This window comes from Semicossyphus pulcher, unplaced genomic scaffold, assembly GCF_022749685.1.
Source record: "Semicossyphus pulcher isolate SPU_LCO1_2020_fin unplaced genomic scaffold, fSemPul1.0.p SCAF_8, whole genome shotgun sequence".
NCBI lineage: Eukaryota > Metazoa > Chordata > Actinopteri > Labriformes > Labridae > Semicossyphus > Semicossyphus pulcher.
Window position 1 is genome coordinate 29591339 of NW_027211759.1, and position 19091 is coordinate 29610429.

Sequence of the window (19091 nt, forward strand, 5' to 3'; positions counted from 1 at the left end):
GCAACTAAGCTTTGAGCAGGTGACTCCTCTAAAGAAGAGGTTAGCTGAGTGACGGTGCAGTGATGTTTGCTGAGGATTTGAGTGGTAATTTAACAGTAACACCAGTCAAGCAGAGCAGGCATAAGCCATCGCTACAGTAAAAGATAATATTGGTATATCTTATTATAGTCTGGAAAGAGCTCCTTCTGCTCTCTGATCTGCTGATGTTTCAGCTTGCTCTTCTTAATGCTCTTTGATTTGTTTGTTGGTAATGCAAGCTTGTGTTTACCTTTTGTCTTTATGTATTCAAATTGAATAACATTTGGGTTGCACTTATTCCATCAACCTGTTGCTGATGTTGTTCATCTTTCTTAATAGAAATATTTGTTTTAATCACTACTAAATGTCATGCGTGTCTACTTTGCAGTTCTTTTAACCAGCGTTTCACATTAAAAGCATTCTGCCAAATCAAATTTAATTTCCCTTTTTCTTCATTCATTTTAATTATTAACAGTGCCCTAACACTGGTTAGAAAAATACAAAGTAGAAGCAATTAAAATCAGTATGTGAATGAAAACAGTATTTCTGCCTCACAGTATTTCAAAAATTGAAACTCAGAGGAGCTTTTAGTTTGTCTGACGTGATTGTTGCTGAGGTGATAGAGGAACTGAGTGTAACCTCCTTCATGTTTTTTTGTTAATACATTCATAACAAATCTCCACAGCACCGGTCCACTCTTTCAAACAACAAAGTAATGTCATACCCACCTACCTTACTTTCTCTTTTTAACAGAGGACACTGTCCTGTTCCTCACTAATTAACACAAACTGCATCAAAAGTGTGTGTTTTGCTTCTCTTTAGGGCGATGAAACCTAAAACTTAAAAGCACTGGTGTTTCAAATGCAAGGCAATAGGCATAGGACTGTCACGGTACTGATTTTTTCTAACCACAGTGAAACACTAACACCCTCTTGCGGTTCAGCAGTTAACAGGCGCCGGAGTGTGTTTTGTTTAGTTCGCTACAGCGCGCCCCCCAGACGGTAAAACATCGACATGAGTGAACACAGCATGAGCAGTGGAATCTCGAGTTTGTTAACAACTACTAAGTTCGTATCCGTAATTGTTGAAATTGAATCCGTGATGACGGGCTAGATGTTGTTGTTGCGGCTAAACAAGCACGTCACGAGACTGCTCACGGGCTCGTCTACACACAGGCTCGTCTGCCCTGATTAGACGTGCATAAGGTTGAGACAGCGGTGCTCTGACAGCCAGGTTATTTTTGCTGATTCTAAAAAAGATCAGAGAGGCAGGACGCGTACCTGGCAACATCACTGGGTCTATGATATTAAAATACAAAAATAGCAGTGATGACAACCTCGGGTCCACCCCACGGTTGGTGTCACATTACTGCGGTACTGCGGTCATGCGGTTACCATGACAGCCCTAATTAGGCATCCCCAAGATCATTAAATGTTAGAAATCTGCAGTAGAAGTGTGGAGCGTTGTAAACAGCAGCTCTATAGTGATTGAAAATAAGCAGAATCTAATTAAATTAAACTGTAAATGAAAACAAAACGGCTGGTCTGGGTGAAAGATTTTACTTCTAAACTGGTAGTCTGAGTCAATAGACAATAAGTCAGTGATAGTAATTGAATTATCTTAATATATAATTTTCTGCATGATATATGGATGCCGGGCTGAATAGAATTGTCGTTAGTAACACATTGCAACATTACTGAAAAATATTAAACCATACTAAACCGCTAACCCGCCATTAAATATACATTTTACAAGGGCTGCACAAAGCAAACCACCTACTAACAATAGCGTTTGTTGAAAGGACGTCAGATCATTTCTGATGCATTCGAGGAAGTCGGGACATCTGAACGCTGAACGCCTTTCATAACTCTGCGTCAAGGGAATTTATCTCGAGATGAATTTTAGATCTAGAACAGATTGGTAGCTGTTAGCATACAGATGTCTGTTTATAGAGATTAATAAGAAGCTAAATCATTTTCAGATGACGCTGATGGGAGCCGGGAAGTTGTTGTGCCGCATTATGTTCCGCCTACTTTTGCTCTCCACACAGACTGTTTTTCCTGCATATGCTGCAGCCTGCTGATACGTGATTGGTCAATATTATTTGGACTACAAGCATACTACAAACGGAAACTAGCTTACTGCAAACAGAAACACTTGGCCACCTTCCTTAAAGGGGAAGTCTTGGCCAGTACCACTTCAGATAGGTGTAATGGATGCTCAGACAACAGATAAGGTGCGGCTCCTGGATGGAGGTTGAAGTGACTACCTGACCAATGATTCTTTTTGATCAACTATCAGGGTGCAGCCCTAAAAACCAGGATTGTGTTACATATCCTACAGAAACTCAGAGCAGCAGGTCAGTGAGTATTACATGGGCGTTGATGTCCTGGTTATATTTCTTGTGTGGAAAAGTCCATTAGGCTAACTTTAGCATGTGAGCCGTTGTTGTACAGTTAACTGCCCAACAATGCTTTTTATCTGACTTTTCTTACCTGGCCTGCAACATCGCCATCATTTGAATTCTGACTTTTATTTCGAAATCCACACTAAAAGTTTATTATCTTTATGTGCTTGACTTTTTGACTGACAGGTCAGAAACTGTGATGAACTGTAAGAGCCCTTCAGAGGACCAGGAACCATCCTCAATCTGAGAGGAGCAAAGAAATCTGCTGGTTAACTGCACAGTAATGACGGTCACTAATGACTTGTTCTCTATCAAATCATTAGTAAAACAAATTATAACTTTGAATTATGATTCTGAATAATAAAAGCTCCACAGGGCTCAACAGATGCTTTAATAATCCATCTAATTAGTTAGTGAGCTCTTCATCAACCAGGAAATCTTGGTTCAAGCTTGCTCTTGGAAAGTATGCACTCTGCTGACCTGTCCTGTGTGCCTGAAGAAATGCAGTACGTCTCAGATCAAACTAACCCTGACCCCTGACTTCCCTGGAGGGGTCTACAAACACACTCTTCTCTTGTAATGTCTGTAGAAGCTACATGCAGCAGCAAGGGGACTGAAAAGAAAATTCACCTTTCAAAAGCAGAAGAGGAGAATAAAAGGAAAGGTTTCTCACCAGCGGATGTGTGAACTCGGGGGCATGGTCGTTCTTGTCTGTGATGGTAATGGTAGCCGTGGCTGTTCCTGTGAGGCCCACCTCTCTTCCTGACATGTCCTTGGCCACAATCTCTAATTCATACGTGGTGGTTGGTAGTGTCTGGAAGACAAATTAACAGTGATGCAAACATTAAAAGCTGAGTTTCAGACATTTACATAAAGCGATATATACATTTAAGATAAAAGAAAGAAACACAGAGAGAAACAAGGAGAATAATAAAAAGTATTTAAAGTCGAGGTGAAATGAAAAATGTCATTTTAATCCTTTTAGATCACATCCCCGGTAATATTGTGCATCTATTTGACAATATAGGCCAAAACAAATACAGAAAATCAATTTCTTCGTATTCTTATATCAAAATCTGATCATTTTTTCTTCCTGTAAAACAAAATATCACGTGTGCTTACGTAACCTAGGACCAACCAATTTCAACCAATAATATCATGACATCCACCTGTCAATCAATCTGCAACATTTAGCCGCAGAGCACCAAGAACGCTCGGTCAGTTAGCTAGCCACTGCGCTGTGGAGAACGTCTGTCTGCGCCCACTTCTAATGATATGTCCAGCCTGCACGTCCTGTTTCACTCGGAAATACGTCACGATACGGAGGCTAGATACTCTCGAAATGCCGTTTCAGCTCGATATTAAGACAGAAGATCACAAAGGTACAGAGGGCAAACAGTTATAAGCACAAGGGCAGTGCAAGTACACTTAACAGAAGTTAAAGTAAGTACACTTGACAAAATCAAAGAACACAGTCATACAGTTTTACAGTTAAACATCCTTGATGATTTGCAGGGGGTGTAAATGTTTGAGACTCTATTTTAAATCATTAGATGAATGATTAGTGGTGTAACGGATCATAGTTTATGCGTGATCCGTGCTGATCACTCCCCGCGGTTTGGAACGCATGTGATCAGCGGACCAATGCAAAGTTTAACATCATGATATAAAAGAGACAAGACTTACGTTGTGTTTGACTCTTATTTGTAATGATTAGAGGTGACAACGAACTGCATCGATGCCGTGGCAGAATCTAATCACAACAGTCTTAGGGCAAAAAATGTTCACGGAGCGGCTGCTGCAAGACTGGGTTGGGAAGTTTAAATTTGGATATTCGACAGACGTTCAGCAAAGTCAGTCGAATATCCAACCTTAAACAAGCTTCGCTATGAACCTAGCTTGAGAACAGCGTTTGTGTGATACTTTTAACAAGAGGTGCAGGGTATCCATTCTTCTCTTATCACTCACACTGCGTCAAAATAATTTAAGAAAACCTGTGCACACCTTAATTGCGACAGGTGCGTCGATTATGAGTCCAGCATCTCCATGTCGTACCATATACAGGCATATGAGAGCTGCCTCATTATACAATGAGCCAACCAGAGGACCCCCCACTCTCACCGCATCGACATTTATTTTGAGGAACTAGCTAGCGGTTGCTTGTGGTAACAATCAGGAGCTTAGGGTACCCTTCTTACACAAAGTTAGATTCATAACGCTCACAGCTTGTTTTATTGTCTGTGACTTGAACAGCAGATGTAGTTTAGGTGTAGCCAGTAAAAAAATATACACACACGTCTGCTGTGAACGCTGAGCATGTTAAATGTAGCCACTGCTGCTGTGTAAAACACCTGTTTTTTGTAGATTAAAGCACACTTGTAATGCTAGCCTACAGAAGGATTTATGTTTGGAGTTTGTAATGTTTACTGATGGTGGGTCCCACTCATACTGATATTAAAAAGATGACGCTTTTAATAATTAAGACTCTTAAAGTCCGATTTTTTCATTAAGCTGCATCTAGAAACTTCATCCAGTTTAGATGTCACAGTCATACAGGAGTGTAAAAGAGTGTATGAATGATTAGACATTTGACTGATTAAATTAATCCATATAGCAAAAGCTAACGCTCATCACCATATTCTATGTTACTGTGGGACCCTTGAACAACCATTGAAAGCCCTTATAATAGCCCACAAGAGGCTGTACCATCAAACAGACTGTATAACAGATGAAAAAATCATCACAGTGTAAATATGCGCCGTGATGCTCACATGCCAGTGTTAAAAGCTCCTGTAAACACTCGCCATACCTCCAGGGAAAGGTCAGGAATCCACATTTTGAAATTCCTACATGTAGGAACAGATGGGTGGTGAAAGAGCGGGAAAATGGTCCCTAAAGCTACGCAGCACAGGATCAAAGTATAGCATTCTATGTAAGGTTTATGCTAATCCATTTGAAAAATCCTGAGGGCTCAGAGCTTGTTTTTACAAAAACCTCCCACAATGCTTTGGGGCAGATCAAGGTTTCAGGTCCTGCCTGCAAAGACAAACTATTTTCCTCGACATATTCCATAAAATCAAAGCCATCATTCAGGGATTTTGCAGCTTTTGCTGTTCTTTAAGAATCTTCACATCTACTTTGCTTCATTTTTTTATTGCATGTTCGATTTTGTGGGGAAGAATAATTAATAAAAAGTAATTCATGCTTACAATACATATTATGCCCTATGATTATGCATTACAGCACACACCAGGGAGAGGGATCTATCTATGATTACACAATAGCTTTCCTTTACGTCAAACCTCCTAATTAAATATGGAATTCATTTACTGGCCTTCAGCATCTGCAATCTATATAACAATTGGAGAAGTATAGCTGCACATACAGCAAGAGGATGCCGTTCATAATGATGGTAGCAGCAATAATCATTTGTTGCCATAATTCATGCGTAATAGAAATGTTGACTCTGGTGTGTAAATAACAGGAGGTAGGGGCTGCTAAAGCCAACATTTATTTATCTGCTGCAGGCTTTTCTCCCTGCTGGGGGTGTTAGCTGTCACATGCTTAATAAACTTCATCCATCTGTCTCAGTGAGAGTGCTGCTGAAGCTCTCTCCTGTGTTGGAGATACACCTCTGCGTGCATGCAATCCTCTCGTCGACCTCTGGTGCAAACACAGAGGAGGGAGATGCACATGAGCACAATGGAATACAAACATACAAAGAGACAAATTTATGCGAGACAATCACATAAACCACATCGTTTTTGCTCTTCTTTTCCTCTCTGTGTTTGTGACACTAGGTTTTCCATCAGGCCCTTGTTTAACACACTGACTATAATGCCTACAGGAGGCATTTATAGACCAGCTGAGGGCCACTAACTTACCGCTCCAGCTGAGCGGCTTTGCAGTCTAGTTTATAAGACATTTGTTAAAGCTCCTTGTAAAAGTGCTTTGTTAGCTGGTGAAAGATTGATTTCAATTTCACATCATGTTTACAGCGTTACAGTGTTGGATTTATTCAGCAACAACAGTATTAAAATACTATTTGTGATTTCATGTTTATTTCTTAACGATAAAAGCTCATAAAAGTTTGTAATGGTCCAGAATTTGTATCTCATTTCATTCATATTTCCGTTTACTGCAAATTATGCGAGTACAATAAACCCACCAGGGCATTTGCATTATTTTCTCTGCCTCGTCATGTCTTTAAACTCGTAGACATCCACCCTGATTCCTGTTGATGATGTTGTTCACTGACAAAGAGCCGTGTCCCAGTGTCCCCTCACACTGTACACAAACCCACTGATCCGCTCAGTGTCAAACTGAGCCGCAGTTGTCACTGCATGTGTTCTACTTTCGCCTGTTCTCATCGTAGACAGTGCTCTGATCAATCCAATCTGAGGCAGGCAGGAGGATATCAGACGATCAATGGCTAGACACCTTCAGGCTCCTTTTAATTATCACGTCAACTGGAACTTACACACAGTGAAAGATTATTCAGTGAAATGACACATTGAGGTCAGGAGTGACATAATGTATGGATGGCTTAGGGTCAAAATCTGCAGCGTACCGGACAAAGTGTCATTTTTAAACACTATTCTGAAAAGTGGAGCTTTGAATGGAAAATTGCAAAGGTCCACATTTAACATAGAAGTCAGCCACAGACTGTGTAATGGACGTAGTCACTCTGACGTCACATAAAAAGGCCAGAGAGCTTGTGGAACGCAGTGAGCTCGTAGACAACTTAGCAAGTGGAAAGATAATCCTGAATCCAATGCATGGGCTGGGCGGCTGTGGCTCAGTGGTTGAGTTGGTCATCTTTCAATCGAAAGGTCAGAGGTTCGATCCCCAGCTCCCTCAGGCTACATGTCGAAGTGTCCTTGGGCGAGACACTGAACCCCAAATTGCTCCCGGTGGCATAGCCAACGAGTATGAATGTGATGACTGATTGACAGTTGGGCACTTTACTTGGCAGCCTCTGCCATCAGTGTGACCTTTGTGACCTGTTGGACCAGGAAGTTGGAATTACACAGTTTGACCACTGTGCAATATTGTGTAAAGCTCGGCGCTATTACCGGGGGCAGGAAGCACTCAACCAGTTTCAAAGCTGCCAACTCGACAGTATCAAATTATGAAGTGAGTCACTGACTCACCTAACCAACGAGACGAGTTCCACCAACTCCCAATCCGCACTGATTTGCACATGATTAGACCAAGATTATCTCAAAGACAAAATATGTTAAATCTCTCTCTTTTGTTGTTAAAGTCCGTGAGTCTGCTTAACAGACGAGTGATTCGTGCAGTGGGGGCTCTGTGGCGTGTTGGGAGAGCGGGTACCGAGGTAATCAGTGACTGATTCGTGTAACTGGAGTCAGACCTTCAGCTCAGGGCAGTGAGCGAGCTCCGGGCGCCCAACTGTGGTAACGAGTACAGAGTTGAAACAAGCGCCAAAGTGGTAGTTTGTCTTAAAGGACGAAGCTTATACGGTTTGCAGTTTCGCAAATTCGCAGTGGCTAGTAGCGGGTAGGAGGTGTGAGTCAGTGAATGAGTCAGTGGAGATGACTACATCACTACTAATGAGGAGTGACTCGCCTCTGGACCCAGCCTCAAGTGGCCACTCAAGGAACTGCAGTTTTTGGCACTGTCACGTTGGCTTCATTTTCAGCCCTGGAGGGAGCTGCTTGAACTCAGCATGCCAAGTTATGAGTTTCAGTACATAAAATTTATATACTATAAAAAGTACCATCACAGAGGCTTATCCAGCCTCCTGTCTTAAACTCTATCCATTCAAGCAGCTGCTCCACAGGAGATTGTGGAAAGAGCAAGACAACAAGCAGGTGTTTCTATCAATACTTTGTCACACACACTGGGTGACAGGGGTGTCCCTCACAACCAGCTCCTGCTCCATCAAACAGTGTGCAGGCAGATGGTGCTCTGCGGACCTGTGAGCTTATAAAAACCCATGCACACAGTCACACATGGATACACAATCATGCTGACTCTAAAACACACACACACACACACACACACACACACACACACACACACACACACACACACACACGCACACACACACACGCACACACAGAACTACACTTTTGCCCTCCAGCTGGAGACAGGAAGGGCTTAGGGATACCTGCAGTCTCAGTGGTGTCTAAACACATTGAGCGTGGCCTCCTCTGGCGACTGACAACGTCTTAATGAGTATTTCCTGAGTCTCAACTCAATTATAAACTCCCTGGCAGTACCTGGCCAGGAAAGGATGTTCAAATTCACTCTGGGCAAGAGTTAAAGCAACTGGGAATTTTTCCTCCTGTTGTCAGAAAAGTTCTCCTGGCAAAGTGTTGAGTAAGATACTCCTCCCAGTCAACTCCTTCATTTTTCAGCTGATGAATTTGTCTGGAGGAACTTCATTAAACTTTTGTCAGCATTAATAGGTTCATAGCAAATGGGATGAGGAACTTTCTGATCATTACTCCTGTGGGCCTGGGTTTACTAAAACAAATGAATGGCAGCAAGAGTCAACAAGAATATAAAGCATTGTAGTCAACCTATAGTAATACTCTCTTTATGTAGCTATTGTTTACTGTATAAGGTGATGGGACGGCGATTGGTTTTGTAGGTATTTAACATAAGACTGTATGAAAAGATGGGTGACATGACAGCTCCCCAAAAGTGAAGCCAAACCCTCTCTAGCACCCCCTGCTGACTGGCTGCAATACAGCTCATAAAGCCTGCCTCCTCCATGTTAACAGATGGGACATGAGTCAAACTATAAAATCAAAATACACATCAAATAATTTTTTCTCCAACATGGTTTCTGTCGTTATAGTTAGTTCTTATCATGCTGATTTATGTCCAAGTGTTTATGACAAGTTTACTTTTTATTAGTTATTTTATGCTATAAAAAGTGGTGTGGGTATGACCTCATGATTGACAGTTCTGTTGACAAATCAGGGTCCTGCAGCGATCTGTTCCTGAGCAGAGTAGAGGAGGAACGGCAAGAGGAGACGCAACTAACACTAACACTACAGTCATTGAACTTTCCATAACTGTGAATATCTGCTGCAGACTGAGCCCACCTGAGGGCTCCAACAAGTCAAGGACACAAGTTCAATGTGTGTTTTGGGTAGGGGAAGAGGTGATACATCAATACGGCGGCTCCACCAGCCGATCTCAAATGCACACACTCTGGATACAAATGAACAAGATGGCAGCGCCTGCTCCGGGGGTATTTTGGCTTCACTTCTGCTAATTGACAAGCAATGGGACCACCAGTTATTACAAAACACACAGAGTATTAATGTCTGAACCAAATTTCAGGGCAATCCATGTGATTGTTTTGGAGACATTCTACTCTGGGAGGCATTTTTGCCCCTAGCGACCATGAAAAAATTACATGGCAAGATGATAGTTCTGAGGTTTTTCAGCAGCACCAGCCCAGATCAGCGACTTGTCACCTGTTTTACTGTTTACCTGTTTGCTGACGGGGACAGTTATCAAGGGTGGTTCTTCTGAGGAATCCTGGCACTGCTATCGATGTTGATTCTTGTTGGTCATATGTCTCTCACAAGACTCACATTGATGTTAACACTATTGTTGCTGTGCCCTTGCCCTATGTTCAAGCTTCTTGCCCTACCTCTTGTTTGTCCTCTATGTGGTGACCCCCAGCGTCCTCCCTGTGAACTCCTGGACGAACAGAACTTATATGAATGTCAGAGTAAAAGAAAAAGTATATTCTCTCTGCTTTCTTTCCAAAGTACTGTAATTTTCTTTGTGAAACTTAAGTGGGAGAAAAACAAGGAAGCCAAAGTGACTTCATCCAGCGATTGTGTTTGTGAAAGCTGATGTGAAACCGAACAAAGAGCTAATGAAGTTGAGCGTACCAAATGATATGACGGGCCTTGTTTCAGAGACATCTGATAGGAGAATGACATTTCACACTGTCACATTCTGCCTTGAAAGGATTTCATCAGAGCCCATTGAGCAAAGGCTGATCCCCGGCACAAAGCAAGAAGAAGGAAGAGGATGAGAGGTAGAGAGAGGAGTGGAGAGGGAAGAGTGAGGGAAGGAAGAGAGCTGAATGAGAGGAAAAGAGAGCAGCCTGACATCTGAGACACCACATTAACTCTGTGAATAGGTGTGATATTATAATCAAATTGGCAGTGGGTTCTTTGTTCTCTTCTGGTCCTTCACGAGTGCTCGCTCTCAGCACCAAACCATTGGCTATTTTTCAGGCCTCTTTTCAAATGCTTAGAGAAACGATGACAGAAATAAAAAGGCTTGAGGAAAGAAATCCAGGAGTTATATAAAATCCACTTGTGACAGTATTTCTACGAGAGCAACATTATTCATCTTGCCTTTATGCATTCATATAGCCCTCTTCCTTTTTACTGGTTGAGAGAGCCCTTTTTTAAATAGATACATGTCTATTGTCCTTGGCTGTGAAAAGACTAAAGTGCAAATGTAAACTGCTTTCTCAATGAAACTGTACCTTATTTTATCATGTTCTTTTTTCTGCTTTTCATTCTAGGCAGACTCTATTTTAGGACAACTATAATATCAGTATGCAGAGTTAGCCTTCATTTCCAAAGCCCATTCATGTTATTGCCTCTACAGTACATCCCTGTGTTTGCTTTGGTATTGAAAGCTTGAATCTGTTCGAGGTCCACTGTCCTTGTTCCAGACAAAGATGATTTCTGAAGTTTAGCAGTGTAAAGTAAACACACTGAGAGGATACCTTTCAAAGTTCCTAAATTACTTCTATTACTACTTTAAGTTTCTCCGAGGGCTGTCAAAGTCAACGCGATAATAGCGAGTTCAAGCACATTCCCTTTACCATCAAAATGTATCTTAACGCACGCATGTTCTACTATTATGACCCTCTGCCCACCCCGTAGTTTGGGAAATCAGGAAGCGTTGCAGCCGTAACGTTGTGGATAGCAAGCAGAAACAAACCTCAGTGAGCAGAAATGGATAAAGAAAAAGGTCTTTTTAAAGTTCAGCCTCAGAGCCCTGCTAGATGGTTCTCCGGACAAGACAACAGTTATTTGTATTTACTGTCGATGTGAACAGAGTTACCACCGGAGGCCAAGCACACAGCTGATGCAGAGAGCCCCAGGTTGTGACAAATGTCTTTAAGTGATTAAACTTTGACTAAAATGATGTTATTTTCTGATGTTGTTATCTCCTGCTGCAGACTCAACGACTTATCACTTAGGAATGATACATTCAGGTCAATATGCCGTCTATTGTTGCTTGTTGGGCTTCACTTTGCCATGTTATCCTTTCAGCATGTTTTCTGAGCGTGCAGTACCTCTGAGGTTACTCTGTAGAATATTCTTTGATTTGTTTGTTTTATGATTTGTGGCCACCTGCAGCCCTCTCCTTTTGTTCCCTGCCTCATCTGACTGCTGTTGTTGTATCTTGTTGGAAAAGAGCTTATACATTTTGTGTTCTTAAATTGTTAATTTGTAAACAATAAACGACTTGTTCGCCTGAGTACATCGGCGTTACATTGCTTCCCTTATCCCTAGACCTTTACTGGGTTGAATCACAGCCAATCATAAAATATACTTAATATACTAAAAGTATTGGACAAACTAAAAGTTTGACTTTGTGACGGTGTCATGAAAAGTCTGAAGCTGCGTCTGGACCTTGAGCTGGGATGAAGAGTGTACTGTTTCTTTAGCAGCGCCTGGAGCGCAGCAGGTGTCTGTTAATAAGTGTGATGACAGCAGGAGACATGAGCTTTAGTAAGTCAGACGTTACAGACATGTTTGAAATGCTGTTTACGCTGTTATTAAATGTAAATTAATTCACTCATTTTACCCATACTGTAATTAGATTTCAAACTGTCTCTCTCTCAAACATTTTAGCTCCACTTCACCTCACAGGTCGCTGAAGCCCCCCGCACTCCACCTCTATAGACATATGATTAATCACTTTGACAATGGTTAATTACAGTAGGACGGCAGCCACGTGAGGCCCTTATCTAGGCCACTGCAACCTACGCAAGTGATCTATTTCTTTCATCAGCCTCTTAGGCATGGTGAGCATTCACCCAGAGGAGAGACTAAGGGACATGTGGGGGCGGGAGTGGGACGGTGACACATTGATAACGATGTTTAATTTTAAGTTCCTTTCTTCTTTACAAATCAAAACAGGAATATTGATAGGTGATGTACCGTGCTAAATAAAAACACCTCAGTGGGCAGGTTCATTTAAGAGGCACTTGGTAATAATTCAACTTTAAAATTAAGCACTATTCATGTAGTTGTATAAAATGTTATGTAATTAACAGCTTAAAAATGTCAGTATTCAAGCTGAAATCACAGAAAATATATGAAAAATTAATGACACATAATTAATCATTTCTAAGACTTAGATGTGCAGAACAGGAGGAGCGTTATGTAAGCGGCTGTCGACTGTGAAAAGCCCAACAGTCCCCGTCTCTCCCTCACATTAAACATGATTCTGTGTGCATCTCTTTAGAGCTCCAAGGAGTTCAAACTGTGAACATACATTTTTAACTGACTGCTGAATATGAGATTTTATTGATACTTTTAAAAAAGCTGCATTTGAATTATTTTCACAGCGAGCTAGCAAGTGCCCTCAGGCATGTCCCTCCACTCTGACCAGCCTCTGCTGAGCGTCTCTGCTGACGAGGATGCAGCATGTTGCTTTGAAAGGCTTGATATTATAAGTTAATTATTATGTTAGAAGATCTTATCTCATACATGTGAGAAAATATGTCTTTGGCATATTAGTTTCATAAACATGTGGAGTAACATGCAGATTTAACATGTAGACACTTCCTGCACAGGAGTTACCTGATGTCTCAGAGGTAGAATTCACAGGCCATTATCTTGACTTCAGCCTCCATCATTTCTAACTAACCTCGCTGCATACAAATGAGAGGACATTTAATCGACCAAAAGAATGAGCCTGGCTGATCCAGCCTTGACTCTGAGCTCTCAGTTTCATTGAATGAGTGAATCACTGCGGCTTCATTCTGCTTCCTTGGCTCCAGAAAAAAAAAGGATTTTTCATTCTTTGGCCATCAGAAGCACAGAGACACCATCTTCCTCCTCTGGGACTTCACTGTGCCAAAAAGGACTGATACATGAGGGAGAGCTGGTCAAGATTTTTCCCCCAAGGTCCTTCCTTGCAATTTGTGGACTATCACTCCCACAATGGGGTGATAATAACTGACAAATCCCATAACAACTTCCCCGCTCATACTATATAACACCGTCTACACAGGAGGCAGAGCGTGAGCAGAATGCTAGCAGAGCAGCAGGAGCAGCTTCAGCCCTGTATATACTGTAGGTCTACAAAGGATGCATTCAGGGACAGCTCTGAGTGTAGGTCACCCCTGAGCTAAATGCAAAAGAGCTGCTGCAAAAGTAGAAAAATATACAACAGAAAGACCAGCAGCTATGTGGACGGTACAGACAGCTGAACTGAGTAAATGAAGTGTGTCAGTCAAAAGCGTCTGAGATGGAAAACTGAAAAAAGCCAGCTGTGACATTAATGCTCAACAGTTGAACGATTTTCAGTCCAACAACAACAAGAAAGAAATCACCTGCTACATTTTCTATCATCTCTTCTCTGTATTTGAGTCCAAGATTAAAAACAGCGTCAGAGTGTGCAGGCAGCTTGTCAGAACACAGGACTGTACAAGCATTGCAGAAAGCACAGAGCAGACACATTAACATCAATATTACCTGAGGGAACCATCAAATACCAAATTAAAGACCTAAAACAAAGCTCTGATTTAATCCTGAAACTCTCTCAGGGACACTTAAACATTAATTAGATTACAGTGAGGCCTTCTTTAGTTGTACACAGTATTCCTGCATGTCCACTATATAACAGATAACTACATCTACTGAACTCAGTGAGAGATGAATCCTTATGGGTGATGCAAGCTGCAACACTATACATGCAAACCCTTTTATAAGAATATATATTCAGGACCATGTGAGCAAGTCAACAGACTCCTTAAGATCCTGTCGGATGATCGTTTGTTATGCAATCATTTAAAATGTTTCTTGGTTCATTTAAGTTCTTTTAAAACACGTCCTTTTCCAAGCTTCTTAAAAAGCTAAAATATTCAGACAGAAATTAAATGCGGGCAGGTGAAGGCAAAGTACAAATCCAATCACCTCAGCCTGAGGATCTGAGGTTGAATGAGGAGTTCAAAGTCATCTCAATAAAATAATATTTGGAATCACTGGGACTAAAAACATTCACATTTGCTTTCTTCTGACATGTTGTCCACTAAAATGAAGGCAAATGTCAGGGTGTAAGAACTGAATCAAATACTTCATCAGTTTTTTATCTTCTGTAAAAAACAATGATGCGTAGAAAGTGACCATCATGTATCTTTTCTTCACACTACAAAACATCAGGATCTGTGGAAACTGGAAACTATCCTTGAAAGTCTGCTTATACTAGAACATTCCCACATTTAAATGTCTAGAACATACCAGACCTTTGTTACAAATCTTGTTGGATTTGGTGCTAACATTATACAAAAAAAACCCCTCAAACCCAGAGAAATATGTCTTTTTATTCATGCAATCATGTGTTTCGTTGGGTCGCCTGTAATCTGCATCCTGTCAATCTCGGAATCCGTTGGCTATCGTCTGACGGCGACATATCCTCTGGGAGTGATTGCAAACTTCCCGGGCTGTCTGGTGTAGCCAGCAGTTGGCATTAAAGGACTTCCAGTAGGGATGTAATGATACACTCAGCTCACTATTCGATATGAATCACAATACTGGGGTTCACGATACGATTTTCACATCCGCTCCGTGAACTGTCCGATTATGTGGCCACAGCGTTAACCAGCACTAGGACGAGGTCCCGCTGATAATGTGAATACACTACTTGCGTAACTGAAAGCCTTGATCACCTAGCCGACATTGCATGACAGTAGCAGCAGCATCACATGCAGGTGACACACAGGTCAGTTCACTCTGTGCTCTGATGACGGGTTGCTCTAATGTGATATCAGAGGGACTTTTCCTGCTGATAAGTCGAGGAAAACAAGAAATGGTGAGTTTCCTTTTGACCAAGCAACAACACAGCAGCAGCTTCTTGGTTCGTCCCATCCCCCGGAGGAGCGCCCGTTCATCTGTCTGTGCTGAGTCTCAGTTTCACCGTAAACAGTAAGTTAAGCCGAAAAAGAAAAAGAAACAGATTTTCTTGTGATTGAATTTAATTAACAGCTCTTAAGTTTGCTGAAAGAACAACATCATGATGCAAATTAGTAAGTAAGTCAACGTGAAGCTTTGTCAGGTCTGTCCTCAAGAGGAGAAGAAAACTACTTTAACATGACAAGTTTGTTGAACAGAGGTCAGATAGATAATTTCTGATGCAGGAGGAAGTTGGGAAATCTAAATACTGAGTGGCTTTCATGACACAGCATCAAGGGAATTTGTCTCAAGTTGAAATTGATTGTTAGCTGAACATACATGCAGGTACTTAACTTCTTTAACTTCTGGGGAAACACTGAGCAACAGGTACGACAAAGAGTGAAGAAAAGGTCGGCAGACTGTTTGCTATTGAATATAGTTATGTCATGACATTCAAACTATGTTCAATACACTCATAAAGCTATTTTCTAAAACTAGCCTTTAGAGGTGGATAAAGAAAGGCATGGTTGGAGGGACACATCTCACCTACCTTCAGGATCCTACAATAAGAGATTTTGTGGATAAAAGGTTATTGTGTGCAAGATTAAATATGTAAATGGGCCAAGATCCAAAATCATAAAAGAAGGGAGGAAGTGGGAGGAAGTCCAAGGCCTAAAGACACAAGTTAATCATCTTAAAGCGATCAAATGGTGTTGAAGAGAGCTGTAAAAATCCTCCTGCCCCTTATCTAGTAATATTCTGTTGGATTTATGTGATCATGGCACTGTCCACTCGTCAGTGCAGAGACACACAGGTAGGTTTGGAGACTGCTGCCAATAATATCATGGGCAATACTAGAAAGGCAAGACTAAGGGTTTTTGTGAGCCATCAGTAGTGCCACTAAAACCACAAAGTGCATTAACATAGTGGAGTTTGAAAGACAATGATGTAAAAGCATGCACATGCTGATGTTTGTCCTCTTGCTTTAGGGGAATAAACTGTCTATCAGTTGACTTCAGGTGTCCTGCAGTTTGTTCCCGTCACATCTGTGCTTGACGAGTTCAAAGCCTTGGTTCTTTGCAACAGGCGGCCTCGCTCCCTCAGCCTTCTCTTTTAATAAAAATCCAACTCAGACAGAAATTGTCACGACCAGAGGCCTCTCTCTATAGACATGTGAGACCTTGGCTGCAGACACTGACAGTCAGCGTTGGCCTGATGTTAGTTCTCCCTCCTCCACGGATTGTAAAGATGCCTGTCCTGCTGCCCACATATGCCTCTGTATTTGATAGTCTGCCTTACACTCCAAAACAATGTGGTTATTTTGTTCTGTGGAGATATCAGAGGAGGCACTCACTGTTCACCTCCACCTCAAACTCTTTACTCGAAGCAGTTAGGGTCACTTTTGAAAATGAACTCCTCGGGCACATGTGGGCGGGAGGCTGGAGAACAAAAAGTGCTGCACTTTCAGCTTTTAGTGTAAAAAATAAATAAAATAAAACAATTTGAGTAACTTTGCAAAACATTGGCTCAGATTGTTAACTCTGCAGTCACAGGAAAGATGATTGACACTCTGCCATCCAATGAGAGGATTCAAGTTTTTGAAGTACCTCTTTAATGTATCGTGCCAGTGGAGATAAAAGGTGAGAAGAGGATGCAGCACAGGAAAACATCAGAAAGTGTTTACAGTTTGAATTCCACGTCCAAGTTCTTTGTATGTGTTCAATTATTGATACTGTTTCTCTTTTATCTGCCAGTAAGCAGGAATATGAAACCATTGTTCTAATTTAAAACCTGATAATTAGTTTGAATGCAAAGGTGTTTTTATCACTTACAAAAGGTACAGTGAGAATTGTTTATGCAGAAACTGAAAATATGTGTATCATTATATATGGTACATTCCTGTGTGTGTATATCATTCTCTGCAACTTGTGTTTTTTCAAACTAAAACATTTTAAATGAAATGCTACACCATGTGCATATAACAAATATAAGCTCTGTCCTCCTCTTGTTTCTGGCTCCGTCCACCGGTCAGTCGGATGAGACGCGACTTCAAGAACTTCAACCAAGTCCAGTTTACTCTTGGATTAAGCTTAGAATTACGTAGTGGATATAGTTACGAGTACTGTTATTGTTATTATAATTATTAACATTATCATAATGTTATCAATGTTTTTATTTTATTTTTAGTACTTGATTACCTTTCTTTCCTTTTCTCTGACATGAGCAGCTGTTACCAGGTGATTTTCAAATGAACAAGTGAGTAAAGTTCATCTTTATCTTCTGTGCAGCACTTTGACCTGATGACAACTTTTGTGAGCTGCTTATTCTTTGGAGCTAAATGAAGGGAAACAATGTAGATAAAAAGCATTTGCTGAAAATACAATGCAAACACCAGGAGATGCCACAACTGAAGCTTCGATTTGGCATTCAAAATGAAGATATTTTTTTGATACTGAATCGGTTTGTTTGTTGCTCTGTTGCTTTTCAAAAATAGATTTGCTGAAATAATTGAACAGTATTGTGGTTTGCTGAATCAAAGCCTAGTTTGCAGTAATTTCCCTCAGAGAGATACTCTGTGAGTACACTGGAGGAGAATACACTGGTGATCAACTTGAATGAATAGAGACATTTAATGAGCGACTGTGGAAGGGCTACACTGAGTCTGATCAGGTACTTGACAACTACATGTGTTGGGCTACCATGATTGCAGCTCCTCTCTTAAAAGAACTAAATAAATAGTTCAGATGATTCAGCTGCTGAGAAACTCTAGAACACATATCTCTCTCTTTCTTCTTCTTTACTGTCCTTTGATTTCATCTCGTCCCGTCCTTTGTGCATGTTCTTTGAAGCTTTTGGGTCGCATGATTCCTTTCTGTAGTGAGATTATGTCTTTTCTTCATTCTTCTTTTGTTCAGTTGACACATGCGATTGGATTTCCTCTACGTTCGAGAACAGCATGAATTCCTCGAGGCCTGTGTTGAGCAGGCTGCCTGAAATGCTTTCAAGGATTATAACCCATGCTGATTCAGTCATACATTTGACACCAGTACATATAGATTTTGCAACTACGCATACATACTGCCAACATCCAGTTCATTGTCGTGTCCTGAATGTTGAAGTGATGTGTGACTGCAGTAGAAACGTTACAGTAAAGTATCCATTTCCTTCCAACCAATTCCTCAAATCTGACACTTCCGGAATCGCTGACAGATAAATCCCACGTACAGGAACACACCTCTGCACAGGGTTAAATTTGATCTCATTAGTATCCTGCAACATACATATAAATGCCCTGTAAAAGACTGGCAACCTGTCTGGAGTATTTTACTGCCTGAGGCGAAATGTATGCTGGGATGGTCTCAACTCCCTCGAGACCCTGACAAGCACAGAGCAGCTATAGAGAAAAGATGGAGGGATAGTTTCAGGAATTACACAGCACAGGAGAAATCATTGAGAAACATACGGCATAGGTGAAGGTTTCCTGACACTGAGAACCAAACATATGTGGACTGAATAACTAC

The 19091-nt window shown here is 41.2% G+C and overlaps 1 protein-coding gene across 1 annotated transcript in view; it reads right to left on the reverse strand.

Annotated features, from left to right (window-relative positions):
- The window catches only part of cdh13 (cadherin 13, H-cadherin (heart)), a 367968-nt gene that overhangs the window by 83441 nt on the left and 265436 nt on the right, over positions 1–19091 (reverse strand). Inside the window, exon 9 of the mRNA XM_069686880.1 lies at positions 3099–3239. Coding sequence (XP_069542981.1) covers positions 3099–3239 — 141 coding nt within the window. The remainder of the gene's footprint in view (positions 1–3098; positions 3240–19091) is intronic.